General features: G+C 40.6%; 1 protein-coding gene across 2 annotated transcripts in view; it reads right to left on the reverse strand.

Annotated features, from left to right (window-relative positions):
- Nucleotides 1-8748: 8748 nt before the first annotated feature.
- SCARF2 (scavenger receptor class F member 2) overlaps nt 8749-15991 on the reverse strand; it is a 201916-nt gene continuing 194673 nt past the window's right edge. For both annotated transcript variants that reach the window (XM_075569026.1, XM_075569025.1), the window contains one exon: nt 8749-13991. In XM_075569026.1, the coding sequence (XP_075425141.1) occupies nt 12736-13991 (1256 nt within the window). In that variant the 3' untranslated portion in view covers nt 8749-12735. The remainder of the gene's footprint in view (nt 13992-15991) is intronic.

The following is a 15991-nucleotide window of genomic DNA, read 5'->3' on the forward strand; positions in this document are numbered from 1 at the left end:
ATATAGGGTGACTGTGTAAGTTGCCATTTTTTTTCATCCATTTTGTGACAATACATTGAGATGATCTACACTATCCTGTTTATCTCTCTTTATTTTGATGTGGTTTGAGAGACCATGCAACTTCGTTGGACACATTGAACTGAAGTGTATGTTACTCCCATTGGGGACTGAAGGCTTGCATTATCTGGCTACATTGTGAGTGCATATCTTTAGTGTTTGATTGTGTGTTCCTGTTATCAGGCAATATTGCACTCTTTTGTGTTTATTTTTATCAGTCATCTGTGCTCCCTGATCTTTTTCTACGAAAACACAGCTGTAAATGCAACAATTTAAAAAAGTGATGCATATCTTATAAGCTAATTTACTGTATGTTGTTATGATGTTACAAAGTACAGTGCATAGTTACACAGTAGATGAGGTTGGAAAAAGACATATGTCCATCAAGATCAACCTACAGTATGCTAAATTTAGATGACAGATAATTTATCCTATATTTGATTTACAGTACAGCAAGGCCCCGCTTCTCGCACCCCGCTTTTCGGCAATCCGCCGTTACGGCGGTACCGAGAATGGGGCCGCCATGTCTGCCATGTACCGAGAACGGGCCGGTCCCGGGTCAACACATGAGCATAACAGGCCAGTCCGGGGTCGCGCATGCGCAGAACGGGCCGGGGTCACGCATGCACAGAATGGGGGTTATGCCAATGTTGCGCATGCTTAGAATGGCGCATTGCCGGTCTGCGCATGCGCACATAACGAAAATCGCTGGTTATGCTTTCCGCGATTTTTGCTCTGCGGCGGGTCCTTAGATCGGAACCCGCCGCATGACTGGGGCCCTGCTGTATATTGATCCAGTGATAGGCAGACAAAAACCCCCAGTGAAATATGATCTAATGATATCTCATGGGGGAAGAAATAAATTGCTTCCTGACTCCCAATTTTGGCAATCTGTTCAATCAACATCATTCACATGTTTACTTATTTGCTATAGCCCTGTATAATTTTCTTTTGTAAGGAATCGGGGAACACGTCCTCTGCGGCGTGCAAACCCTAGTGCATGGCTCTTCCACTGGCAGCCTACGGTGGGGGGCTTTGACATAGCCTTTGGACCCGTCCTGCAACTTTTTTACCACATGCATAGGCAGCTACAATAAGTGCATGTTTTCACACTGAAACGGAACTGTAAGTTCAGGTAATGTATGTACAGTATATATGGCACCGATGATATATCTGTTTGCAAAACGTTGCAATATAATACAGATGCAGCGGCCGTTATTCGAAGAAATCACGGCGCCGTTTTCAGGTGTTCTGCTTTACTGCACATGGCATTAACGCGGCCAATCGCCCAGGCACACGTGTTTACCGCAGTGGCTTTGTTTGAATTTCATGGATTCTGTTTCGTATCCGTGGCAGAAATGAATGAATTGTAATGTGCACAGTACTGTGCTAGTGCGCTGCTGTGTCAAATTCAGGTGTTTAACACTAAAATGCCATTTTCTGCACTCGCGTCTTAAGGCGGGAAGGTTGGAAGAAATCACGCGCCATGACATGGGTATTCCGATGTATACAACGCGTGAAGTGTTCGAATAACGGCCGCTGCATCTGTCATTTTCAAGTATTTAAATGCATCAAAATGGCATTGCAATACAGTTGTGGTCCTTCTACTCCTAAATGTTTTCTGATCTGGCACCTTTGGTGAACTACTGTAGTTGAAGAGCCCTGCACTAGGGGATTGGGTGGGTTAGCATCCAGATTGGGAATTGATTGATTATTGCTAATAGACAAGAGAATTCATCTCCCCCACTCTGCACTATATATTGTGAGTGATATTAATCCTTTAAGGATGTAGGAATATGGGTTGTGATCTTGTCATGGAAGTACCAGAACCATGCAGAATAATTTGCAATTACTTGTGTAAAATGATGTCAATAAGCAAAATGAAAACATTTTGCCCATCATTTGCTTTTAGGTCCCTGTTTTTAGCACTTATACAGTACATGACCTCACTACATTTTAAAATTATGCATGTGTATGAAATTATATTATGTTTGGGACCTATTCAGAGTTCTCCTGTCTGCCAACTCATGAATTAAGCAAACATGACTCGGAGAACTTTTGTTCACTATTAAACTAGTCTACAGACCACTTTGCTGTACTTTGTAACTTCCTCTGTCTGTTCTAACAATTTGCTTAATAGATTGAAGCTGAATGGCTTAAAGCTGTGCAAATAGGAAAATGTCAGCGTCAGGTAAGGATGAGCATGCTGAAAATCTCAATAATGGATTGTGTGGGTCTGGTAGATATTACGACTTCTTTATATTCTTGCTGCTCCTTAAAACACTTCAGGGAGGGTTGAGTTGCTGTGCTCTTTCCACAAGTCCCCTCTCTTGTATTTGGGGACGATTCTTACAAAATGCAAGAGAGGTAGATTGAGGAAAAGGTGCAGCCACTAATCCCACCTGCATGCTCCCCACCTATCAGCATATTCAGACTCACCCCTGCTCCACCACATCGGTATTGGGTTTTCCAGTCTCCCTGTTCACATCGTGTCCCTTCTGCACCCCCTTCAGCATAATTGGTCCTCCACTCCCCCCCCTTTTAGCACAATAACCCCTCCACCTGTAGCCCCATGCACCATCTCCCCCACACCCCTCCCAGAGCAATAGGGCGGGGTGCCTCCATTGGGCCGCCCATGCACTGGCTCTTCCCTCACCCAGCAGAACCCACCAGTGTTTAATTAAACACTGTAATTAAATGTTTAATAAGTTCAGTTTATTAAAAAAAAAAACTATCATAGGAAAAGAGTAGACTTACTAAAAGGGGTAAAAATGGAAGGCTATGCTAAGTGTTATAAAGGACTAGTCCTTTCGAAGACATGCTATTAATTTTAATAAAATGCTTTGGTTTTACCATCCCCTTCTGGTTGTCTGTATCTGTTGTTGGTTTCAATTTGTTATAAATCGGGGGTTTATTAGAAGGGTAATGATAGGTTCAAGTACCTCCCACCTTTTTATAGGACCTGGTATGTTTTTGTCAAATATATAACTAAAGAACCCCTCTCGTCAACTAAAGAATATGAAAGAGTTAATGATGCTGTGAATTGCAACATGTTAAAAAGAATGCACTCATCTGTATATCTAAAATGTGATGTATGCTTTTCATGTAAGTTGTCAGAATTGTAACTTTTAGAAATAGGGGTTACTAATTAATTTAAAAATTTAACTAAATGACCCTTACTCATGAGAATATTATTATTGAAGTATTTATATACTATTTACTATATATTTTGTCATATTGGATGTAGCATTGGGCTTATCTGTCTTTTATTGTATACATTTGACCACGCTCAATAGCGCTGACATATATATATATATATATGTATATGATGTGGTGGGTTCTGGGGTTAGAGCTTGCTGGGGTTGTGTGTGTTAATTTCAATTTTCAACTGGCATCAGTTGTTTGGAGGTTTAGTGGCCTCTCCTCCCAGGGTTTAAGCTCACCCCTCCCCACTTTTTAAACTAGAAGTTCTTTTTTCATTTTGCTGTATGGACACACCCACTGTGGTCATTCTCCCTCCAACAGAGGTAAAAGAGAAGTTTCACAGTTTAGTGTTAGGAGCTGCAAATGTGGTTATGCCTTGACACGGCTTGCAGGATTATAACACTTTGGCCAAAGTGTTTAACTACAGTAAATGACCTTTACTTATGAGAATACTAACATTGAAGTATTTATTTATATACTAATTACTATAGGTTTTGTCACATTGGATGTAGCCTTGGCTTTTCTGTCTTTTGTTGCATACATTTGACCACGCTCCGCAGCACTCCTTTTAAAATAAATATATATATATGTGTGTGTATATATATATAAATATATATATATATATAAATATATATATATATGTATGTGTGTGTACACACACACACACACACACACACACACACACACACACACACACACACACACACACACACACACACACACACACACACACACACACACACACACACACACACACACACACACACACACACACACACACACACAATGTGGTGGGTTCTGGGGTTAGAGCTTGCTTGGATTGTGTTTTATATAATTTAGCAGATCATGAAAATAGCTTGCAACTTTTTTTTTCAAAAGAGGGAAAACAACTTTATTAGTCTTTTAGTTTAACTGTGTGACAAATCAAATAATCCTGATCATTTTGTTGATTAACATGGGTGTACAGTAGGAGGGTAGTATATATATTTAACTTTCAGGCTCAATTTTGACCTATGTGTAAATTGAATGGAACCTTGTCATGTGAAATCCTTCGTGACTGAAGGATGAGAAGAAGAGATCAGACTGGAATATCAGCTTCATCAGATACTGCATGCTATCTTGTATAAGTGTAGTGAACTTTGCAGGGGATGGCACCTTTTAGACAGGAAGTTTTCTTCCCAATTCCCCAAACCTTATTTTTTTCTCTCTTCATTTTGGGGCCTAAAAGCTATACATGCAGGTTAACACAGAGAATGGAAGGAAGATACCAGATCAGTAGTTATGATAACATCAGCTACAAGACTATTTGGTTACTCGGGACACTGTAGTGCGCTAAAATTATTCAATTGAAATGTCCAAGGAATGAAAGCTATCGTATTGAAATGCCCCTTTGAAAGTTGGAAACCATGGTCTGCAGATTTCCTTGAAAAAGGCATTAATAGGACATTGACATTACTACAGTACATAATGCAACTTTCAACTGACTCGGAGGGTTGTACATTGAACTCCAATAATGCAGTCAGGTTCTTCTTGATGTCCTGGTCTGCAGTACCCATGCACAACCACCGGGACTGCTGCTGCTCTTGCTGGTTCTCTCAAAGAACCTTCCAGACTCTGAATCCTGATACCCTGCACCAGTCTTCTTTCTCTCAGCCTGCTCTATATAAACCTCCACTTCTTGTCTATCAGTGCCTGTTTATACTTGTTCATCGAGCACCTGCTTGGTTCCTGTTTTCACTGTTTCCTGTTGATGTGCTGTTGCTTTGTTCCTGCCCCCTTAACCTAGTGCTGTTCCATCTGCAGACCTCTGCTTGTGACCCAGACTATGCTGCATTGTCGCCTTCATTCGACCTCTGCCTGTGACCCCAACTATGATACACTGCTGCCTGCCTCTGACCATTGCCTGTGACCTCAACTACGACTATTACTGCCTGCCCTAGGCCCCTGCCTGTGACCCCGACGATCCCCGCCCTGTTCCCTGCTGTTCCTGCCACTGGGATCCACTCCTACTGTAGATCTCCCTGACAAATGCAGAATTAACACTATCACGTGCAAACTCCCCTTTGAAGCCCCGTTTGTCACCATCACAATTAAATTAATATCCCCCATAGTTCTTATGGTGAAACATTGCAAAGGGAGAACACCCTTCTCAAATCTCCTGAAACACTGCTACTGTAGCTTCATACAAGAATAGCAATACAGGAATTACAACCAATTGAAACCATTATTATTTTTTATGTATTGCAAATCAGGGCACGCTTTGGTTCTGAATGGCTGCTTGTCATTGAAACAAACATTTACTTGTATGCAATGCAATTTACTGTATTTTTTAAGCTGTAAAAAAATAGCTGTGGCCTACATTTAGTGTATTTATACAGACCACTTGGCCTAACTTCTTTGACATTATTCAGCTCCGTCTTCCTGTTTTCCTCCTCTTAGAAGTGTGCTCCCTTTGATGTTTTTGGCTTGAACATGGTTTACTGCAAATTATTTTCTCCCAGTGTCAATTCTACTTTTACATCTCCATATTTATAGATCCTTGGCGTATTTGTCTGTCGTCGACAAGCAATTTGTGGGACATTCATTGGGAGAGTGAAAAGTAATGAATAGCACAAAACATACTGTGACTTTCTGTATTATCTATATTCAGATGCGTTAATGTTTTGGAAAGATGTAGGTACAGTAATGTTCCCCCCTGCAGCCTGGTTTAACAAATGATATTGTCTAGTAATAGTTTTTTTGTAGAGATACTGTATGTGCAAGTTCCTATACTCCATTTTTATCAATTCCTTTTACAATAAAACATGACATTTCACTTGTGTAAAAGGGCACATGTGGCCTTTCAGGGAATAGGAAAGCTGCTAGGGGCCCTTTGTATTAGATTAGGTTGCTTAACAATTATGTATACAAACATTTGTAGAGCTTTTTCCACTTAAGAAGTTGAAATACTGTATGGACTACAACCTAAGAGAAGGAGTCGGTATATCTCAAGGCTATTATAATGTAGGTCAAATGTGTGGAGTTACACGTAGCAGAACCAAAGTGAGGACGTGACCAAAATCATTGCTGTTCTATAAGTTGCTTTTACTTTATTTCGCCTTTGGCCGAGCTCACGGTGGTGGCATTGCTACATGCGCTAGCTTGCGTCCGCGCGCACTTCAATGACTCTTACCTGATTTTCTGATTTTCTAAGGTAGTTCCTTAAGTGCCTGCGGTGACGTGCGCCTCGACGCAGCTACATTTTGCTGCCACAATAAAATTTGAAATTGCAGGCTGCAGTCGCATGACGTCAGCGTCACGTGAGCTGGTTCAGCCAACCAGGGCGAACCAGCTCCGTGACGCGTACACCACATCCCCTGCCTTGCCCCAGATCGCCGCTAGCACATGGATCGCAGGGGCTGCAGGAGTGCGCACCCCCACCGTGAGCTCAGCCTCAGATAATTCATTCCCCCTTGCGCGCTTATTTTTTGGGTTAAATAGTGGGGCAGTTAGAATGACTATCACTGTAAATGTTAAACATGAAGTGTTATGTAGGATAACTTGATAGTTCAAAAATTGTCTCATTTTAAATTAATATGCTGTCATTAGTTCAAGTTGGATTGACAACCTCACCCAATACATTGTAATGTATTATTGTAGTTGACTTCAAGGTAATTCTCTTTATAACTTGACGCTCACTATTGCAACTCTCAAATTACTGATATTCGTTGGTATAAGGTGCTGAATAACTGCATTGAAAGCAGTATGCATTATTATATACCCTCTGATCGCTATTATTTTACTGGTTACAAAAGTTTTGGGACCCAGTTTTGATAAGCTATTTATAGCAGCAATCCCCCAAAATGACTTTTTATCTTAAAAGATTTGGGGGGCGGGGCTATGAGCTCCACCATGGTGCTTCCAGCTCCAGGAACCCTACCGGTTGCCATCAAATTAACCTAAAATGTTTTGTAGTTTCTCGCAAAAAAAACCTACATATATGGCAGTCATGGTTATCAACAGAAAGCTGTAACATGGTGTCGTCAATTTTTACTGGGGACCTCAACAAACACACACACACAGGCCCTGCCATCTCAGAAGCCAAATAAGGTTGCCAGGTGTCCAGTATTAAACTAGACTGTCCTGTATTTGGACACACTGTAAAAAATGACAGGTAATACTGGACATGTAGGTGTCTGGTATTAGCTCTCTGGACATACAGTAGTGACCTGACTGGCTTGAGGGCTCGTGGTATTTCCCAGAGAAAGGAGAGGCTAGGGTTGTTGTCAGGAGCGGGTGGGGGGACTGTTCAGCTTCCTCCATCCTGATTGAATGCTGCTGGGTAATGCAGCCAATCAGGAGGAGGTGTCGAGAACCTGGGGGTGTGGCCAACAAAAGGAGGAAACAGCATGGGGAGGTATTTGCCTCGAGCACGTCGCATCGTTCACCATTGTGTCCAGGATTTTTTGTAAAGCCGCCTGGCAACCCTAAACCCAAACCCACCACATATTTGTGTCAAAAGGAGAGCTACTAGGATTCTGGCCATGTATATAACAAGAGAGACGAAAAGCTTCAGTGCTGCATCAAATATGACAAATGATATAGTTAAATACTTATATGTTTTTCATTTCATAAGTGAGGGTCATTCAGTTAAATTCTTTGGCCAAAGCATTATAAGCTTGCGGCCCATGCCCAGGTATCCCCCTCTTTTCCACGTAACACGGCCATATTTGTATTTATTTTTTAAATTGTAGACCCAGAGGCCATGTTGGTTTTTGGGAGTTCATTAAACAGCTTCCAAGAAACGGTAGCAGTGTGGTTGAACTCGTGCTGTTACCCCTTTCCCAAATCCACTAAGGTAACAAACCCCTAAAAAAAAAATCCTGATCAGCACAGATTTGTTGCTTTACTATAACTGGTATTTGTGTAATATAAGTTACCATGATAACAAAAAGGGTCATAATCAGGGCTCGACAAATGCACTCGCCCACTCACCTGGGGCGAGTGCATTTTGCCCGCAGTCGAGTACCTGCGGCGGGGTGAGATAGCGGCGGCGTCTCCCGGCATTCTCCTGCAACTTGCCACTGTCTCCCCTGCAGTTCCTATGAAAATGGCTGCGTTGCCATGACAATGGGACGCTGCGTGATGTTATGCAGCATCAAGTTGACATGACAACTTGACACCGCGTGACGTAACGCCACGCAGCGTCCCGTTGTTATGGCAACAGCCATTTTCACAGGAGCTGCAAGGGAGACAGTCGCAAGTTGCAGGGGAGAAGCAGGAAAATGGCAGGAAACGCCGCAACCCGCCGCAGATAAGACTCGTGAGGGGGGGGGGGGGGGGGTTGAGAGTTTTTTTGGGGGGTCAGAGTTTTTTGGGGGGGGCAAGTGACTTTGTTTTGGGCAACTGTTTTTTTTATTTTTATTTTTTAGAATTTGTTGAGCCCTGGTCATAATACAGTTTTGGGAATTAAACATGTAAAATCATTCAAAATCTAGAAAATACAGACAAAATGAAACAAAGAAGTTTATTAACAAAGCTCTTTCTTGGGGCAAAAATAATAATAAATCAGGCGCAGTACCAGTCTTCCAATACAAAATAGTATATATCTAAACCTACAAAAGGCAAAAGAATACCAGAAAAATAAATCAACACACATACTGGTTCAGTTGTCAGGTTATAAATAGCACTTTTGCATCACCAATACTTCTTATTGGTTGTGTATAGCTTTCAGTCCCACTAGAAAGTATTTTTCAGTTACAAAGAGTATAGGCCAAAACCAGCTTGACCTTTTACCCTGATCCTGACTCTTGACCTGAAGTGACACGTTCATAAAGAGATGATCCTTAATAAATCCTAAGCAAATAAAGGAGAGATTTCATTTGCAAACCCAAGCCTTCCCTCTCCTTTTGCCACTTTGCTCGCCAATGAAACTGCAAATGCGTTGCCAGCCCTTCGCACAGCAAAATGGTATTTTCTTTAACTAAAATAACATTAGCATTGTTTGTGGAAAATCACATATATATATACACATTGTATACATGTTGACAATCATGTCGCCAATCTTAACAGATTTGTCAACTACAAGTATGCAAGCTGCTGAGCGAGCAGACGAAGAAAACAAAAACTTACAGGAGTACAAGTCAAAAAGAAAATTAAACAATAATTGAAACATGGGTAAATAATCAACTAAACACATATACACTTTTGCAATTTAAGCAAGTTATTTTTCTACAACAGTTCACTTTCTTCTGTGTATTACACTAATCCATTCAGTGCCAGAAGTTCTCGGCACCTCCCTGGCCACGGAACCTCCGGCAGAGCCCAATCACATGATCGCTGAACACTTCCTTCCGGTGAAGTCAACGGGCCTCCTCTCCTTCAGTTTAGTTTGCAGTTGTCACGAATGCCCCCCCTTTATGACATACGTTGTACACCTATAGGGCACTGAAAGGGATAAAGAGTCGCCCTATAAAGCTAAGACTATGAGAGGTTCTATCTGGGACTTTTCTGTGGCTTCCCTGCATTATATGATTAGCTCCCCAAGTTTAACCATGCTGCACAGAGATTGACCAATATCTCACCAAATTAAATAAGGTATCAACTTAAAAATGATGATAAACCAGTTAAACGCCAAAATGTGTTAACAAGTGATTAAAAGAGTACATTTAAAACCAGAATTATAATACATAACATACATTACTGGTGATGCCTTTGGCTGAGTCCCCGCTGGGGCTGAGTGCGCTCATGCTCGCGCTCATGCTTAGAGCATGAGCGCTGGGTGTCCTGTAACTTGCGGACGCACGTGCAGGGGGGAAGAGGGGGGGGCACAATTGCGGGCTATCTGAGCAAGCGGGAAAGTTAAAAAAAAATATTTACAAAAGAGCCGAACGTGTGTGCCCGCGCGCGCATCGCGTGAGCCGGAACTTGCATATATATATATATGCAAGTAACCGGGCCAAGAGCCGCCCGCTCAGTGCCAGCTGGGACTCCGCCTTAAAATGGTTTACAGACAAAATGGTGCCACATTTTTTTAAAATCCCTTGATAGATTCAAAGATTTTTATTTCTCAATGCTATCGCTACATTCAATCTTCAATCTTATTGTCATCGTTGTTACAGATACATCTGTAACAATGATGAGAACAGAGAAGATTGAATGTAGCAATAGTAAGGGATAAAGACTAAACTTTGGTTGAGGCACAGTATGATGGTGTCAAGAGGTGAAGACAGAGCCTGAATTAATTTCAATTGGAAGCCACAGAAAAACATTTTTTACTAAACCTAACATCATCCTAGACACACACATTGGGAAACAAACCATTGAAAACATAATACAACAGTTTGTATTTCTCAGAAGCTTTTGTTGCACAAACCATAACAAAATATCCTAGTACAGCTCAACCCCCTTATAACGCTGTGCTTGGGGTCCAAAGAATCACATCACGCTATAAGCGGATCGTGTTAGAAATAATGTACAATTGTATGCATTGTACAATAAAGTATTTAAAATACCAATAATCTTGTTGTAAAGTATTCATAAATACAAAAATTGTGAGCCACGCTTGCAACGCGTTATAAGCGATCCGCGTTGTAACGGATCGCGCTATAACTTGATTGAGCTGTATTAGGACGTTTGTCAACTAGAGATGTAGCCTTGCATAAAGCGCAAATCCTATAATAATTGTTCAATTACTTGAAATAAGTGCTAATGAAGCAGAACCTCCATAATCATGAGAGCTCATATCCCATGTGATAATGAAATGCATGCCTTTTGCTTTAAAAGAGACACTGCACTTGTATGCGACAATAAACTGGAGGTATCCATATTAATGTGTTTACTGTACGTAGGTATCATTGCCTTAAAATAGAATTTCAAAAAAGCTACATTTACAAATACATGTGGTAGGAATGTTTGAATTGACCACTGTCATTTTAACCCCCCTCCCCCCCAAAAAGTGCACAATAACATACAGTATGTGCAAAATGAAAAATACAATTTGACAATACTAAACTAAATGTCGGAGGTTTTTCTCCCTCCAAGCTACTGCAAATTGATTAGTAAAATACAATTTTCACCATAATTGTAATTTGTCTCAAAAGTAAAAAAAAATAGTACATGTGAATCCTCTTGATTAATAGAAGCAACTTACATGGAATTTGTTCCCTTTTGCCAGATGCAACAATATTATATATTTTGTAAGAGATTCCCTTTTCATTTGTCTGCAGATTAGTATTGTCAAACAGCAACCTGCACAAGCCGACTTTTCCCAGAAAGATTCAAAAGTGTTCTCAATAACATGTGGCTATCTGCTTACTGTATGTCCTATTATACTAATGATACCTCTCAGCTGCTGCCAGCACTGTAAGTGCAACTTCTTATTTAAAACAACTATTTGCGGACTTGTGGACTGCCACGGACACAGATGATCGCAGATGTTACATAGTGGTCCTTTTGTGAAGTCCCATGTCTAATTATGGATGACAGTCTCAAGGCCCATTCATTAAATAAAAGTGGATGCATTTGTAATCCTGGTTGATTTCACAATGGAAATACAACACTTCAATAAAGAATAACCAAAATAACATAAATGAAAAGGCTAGCTTATCAGTTACTGCATACTATAAACAGATTAATAACAAGTAGTTTATATTAAAATAAGCACTGCTTATGCACTTTATAGTACAGTTACTAAAGTTGATTTTTTTAAAAACATAATATCAATGCTATAAGCTTGTGTTCCAAAAATGAAAGAAACAAATCACAATTTATGTTGATGGTTGTGACATTACAAACTCTTACACAAACAGGATCCTTCTCAACCTTTGTTCCATTTTCAGCTTTTTAAAGAAAGTACCAAATGAACATTTCGCTTACATAGGTAAAAAAAATAACTTAGTTACTTGGCTCCATTAAAGACATTAAATATGAAGAAGCTTGCTGTAACTGATGTGGATATGGCTGTAGTGGGCAACTACAAAAATAACTGCAAAGGGTTATTGAATTGTTCATTGTATATGATAAACTCACACTGAGAAAATTCTGCATGTCTGATGTCATTACATTTGTACAGTTTGGCAAATCAGACGTTCATTTTTCTTCTACAAACAAGGTATCTCTGTATGTGGTACTTGTTAGGCAGATTGAGCAATGTTCTTATAGTCACATGCTTTCGTCTTTAAAACCAAGGTCCAGTTTTCCACACAAATGCTGAAGGGATTAAAAACCATGGTAGAGGCACTTCTGGTCTTTTGGTTAATTTGATGGAGAGGTATGTAAGGCCAGCAATGTGTCTCCCTTGCATTTGAACAAACCTTGAATGTCCACCAGTTCACTGCCACATGTCCCGTACTCATGGGATGTTCTAAGGACTTTGAGCTAATTTTCTTTGGCTCAAAGTCTGGCTACAGCAAAATACATCAAAGTATATTGCAGAAGTCAGCAGAATCCTTCTTAATGCCCCTTTTTAAGAGAACACAATGTGCAAAGTTGTCATTATTTTACTGATTGAGGGGGCATTATAGCCATTTTGGGCTGCGTTTTTCCATCAGTGTCCAAGGTGGCATCTTTGCTTTTCTTTCTAGGAGGCTTCTTAATAGGTGTTTTTTTCACTGTTGGTTCTCCTGTCTCCTGTTTAACATTTGCAGCCTGTTCCTGATTGCTATTAGAGTTTTGCTTTTCAATAGGGTTTGCTGTTACTGGAACAGTCTCTGAAACAGGACTGATCATTTTTTGCAGATTGGTGGTTGTTGGTAGTAATGGCTTGCTGGACTTCTGGTTGACATTGGCCACAGATCGTTTCGCCTTCTGTGGCGGTGTGGGCTTCTCTTTCTGTGATTTAAGTGGAACAATTCCATTCTGGTTGGTGCTACTCTCAATTCTGTTAAGGCTTTGCGTTTTTTCTTTTAGTTGGGCAGCCAATAATGAAGCTGCCTCAGAGGACAAATGTGGATGAAGTACCTCCGAGCGAGACTTGCTATGATCGGGACTTTTTGGTGCCTCTTTGACATCAGCACTCTTTTTTTCAATATGGAGATTCCCTATCTTTTTTAGGGCATTTTGAACTGTCCCATTAATATTTTCTATTTGATCATGACTAGTTTTGTTCCTATGTTTTGTTTTGGATGGAGACTGGGGTTCTTCAGAGGATCTAGCATCTGGGTTGCTTATGTCCTTGATGTGCTTCTGTCCTTTGTCCTTATTCCTCATAATTATTTTTTCTTCATTTTTTCCAGGACATGTGTCACTGGGGGTTCTTTTCCTATGATGATCCTTATGCCCCGGGTTCTGTTCTGATTGTTCGCATTGGCTGGTTGCCTTATCAGGAGACTTGTTGAAAACAGGCAAGGAATTGGACTGGTTTGAGTTATACTTTCCATGAATCCAAGATACTTTGGGCTTTGTAGATGGATCAGGTGGAGGTGGCTTTGTTCTTTCTGGAGATGGTGGTTTCCCACCAACAGTAGTACTTTTATTATCTATTGTTGGGTCATCTTCATCTTTGGACTGCTTGGACAATCTTGCAACTTTGGCATAGAGAGCCCCTCCAGTAGATCCAGAACCACAAGAAGATCTTTCACTATCTGATGATTTCAGCAATGGTGTTTCACTATTATCAGCCTGAAAAGATTTGGGTGATCCAGATTCCTTTAGATAAGTATATTCTCCTGCTTCCTCCTCATTGATTAAAGGTGTGATTTTTTCTAGAACACTGGGGGGGTTTCCCTTCTCTTTACAATCGGTAACAGATTCTGAAAGGAAAAATAAATACCTTTAGATGTCTTAAAATAAAAATTTACCACAAAGTGAGCATACTCTGAAGTCAGGGATTAAGAACACAGTGGTAACTACATTTTCAGTTCTTCAAAACAAAGAATTATAGTTACTACAAAGCCAGGAAACCACACTTTCAAAGCAAGCTGAAGAGTGGTGCAACAACCCAAACTTCTAAACAATTTAACGTTATTGCAAACAGTGAGAGTTTTGCTCTGAAAAAAGGCGGATTAAATATAATGATGGTGATAAGAGTTGAGGAACATCTGCTGACTGGATTGCTAGGTATTTTTCTATCCTATATAGTTCTACCAAGAGGCAGTGTCTGCTAATCCTCTACGTACAGCTCAGCCCCGTTATAACATGATCCGTTACAACGCGAATCCGCTTATAACGTGACGCAAGCGCGTCTCCCAATTTTCGTATTTATGAATACTTTACAACACGATTATTGGTATCTTAAATACTTTATTGTACAATGCATACAATTGTACATTATTTCTAACGCGATCCGCTTATAACACAATGTGATTCTTTGGGCCCCAAGCACAGCGTTATAAGGGGGTTGAGCTGTAGTATCAGCATTTACCCAGCTGGTTAGTCCAGAGAAGCAAGATACTCCTCAATGTCATGTAACTCGTTACCAAAAATTTGTATCAGGTACTGTACATCAAAATGGTTATAAAGTCATAAAAAACAGAAACAGGTTACCATGTGATCCAAAGAAGACAAGAAGCCACCAGTCACTTAAAGATGTGGCACAATATAAGTTCCTCTTTGCGGCACTTGGTGCGAATGGACTGCGGCCCAAGTGCGGCCGTGATAGTGGCGAAGAGCAATCACAGCCCAGAACAGAAGGAATTTCCCAGAGCGATTAACGCAGCGGTAGTCCCTACTTCTGAATGTGACTTCCGTAGCATTAATCCTACCGGACCCCCACCAGTCTGTAAGAGCTCCTCAGAGAGAGCAGAGAGAAACAGTTCCTCTCTATGTGTCTCCCTACACAGCTCTTACAGCAGAACTCATTATTTATATTATTATTCTTAGTACACAGGATTGAAGCAGGGGGTCTCCGGAGCTGAACCGCATTAATTTCAGGTCAGGGGACCAGTGCTTACCGAGGTAAAGGCCTCCGTATGGGGTGCCGATATCTCCTGAAATGAATACGGTTCAGCTCCGGAGACCCCCGGCTTCAAACCTTTGTACTACAAAGAAACAAAAACCAAAGCTAACCTCTAAGGTAATGAACGGGCTAAACCCTGCTGTTATCTAAGATCTCTTATGTTAGAATTATTTGTATGTAACAGTTGTTCAATTATTAGTAGCATATTCTAATTGAACAATTAGGCCAATTGTTGGGACTATAAAAGACTCAGATCCTGATGATCATATCATTCTCCCTGATGAAGTGACACTGTGACAAAATGCGTATGATTGAACTTTGCAAGTTGAGTATCCAGTAAAGCGGAGACTCAACCAGCCCAGTAATCCCACATGCCTATTGGAAATCCACCATGTCTCCTACAGGAAGTATCGAAGTAACAGCAGTTGGGAGTAGACAGGGTCTAGAAGAGTGTTGAGGAGCTCCAAGGATGAATGCTAAAAGGCACCACACTTCTTTTTTAATATTAAACAGGATATATATTGAACAAGCTTTTAGGCTAAGCGCTTCAAGCCTTCAGAAAGTGTAATACATTTTAGGGAGGGCAAAAAAGCAAATCTGCTTGTACCCTTACAGGGGATCGAGATATTTTTCTTTAGACTCAATGTGGATAGAACAGGTAAATAAGCACACATACCATGTATCTACTGTATATATGTGTTCTTATTATTGTAGTGATAGATAGTAGCTCATTCTTGATTATTTCTAGTTACAAAAGAGCTGACACTAGAACTATTGTTTTAACCTGTTAACTCTATGTCCCCTCACTGCCCAGGTGGTAGGCAGATAACTCAAGGTCAAGATGGGTAACATATG

Source organism: Ascaphus truei, chromosome 13 (genome assembly GCF_040206685.1).
Source record: "Ascaphus truei isolate aAscTru1 chromosome 13, aAscTru1.hap1, whole genome shotgun sequence".
NCBI classification, from domain to species: Eukaryota; Metazoa; Chordata; class Amphibia; order Anura; family Ascaphidae; genus Ascaphus; species Ascaphus truei.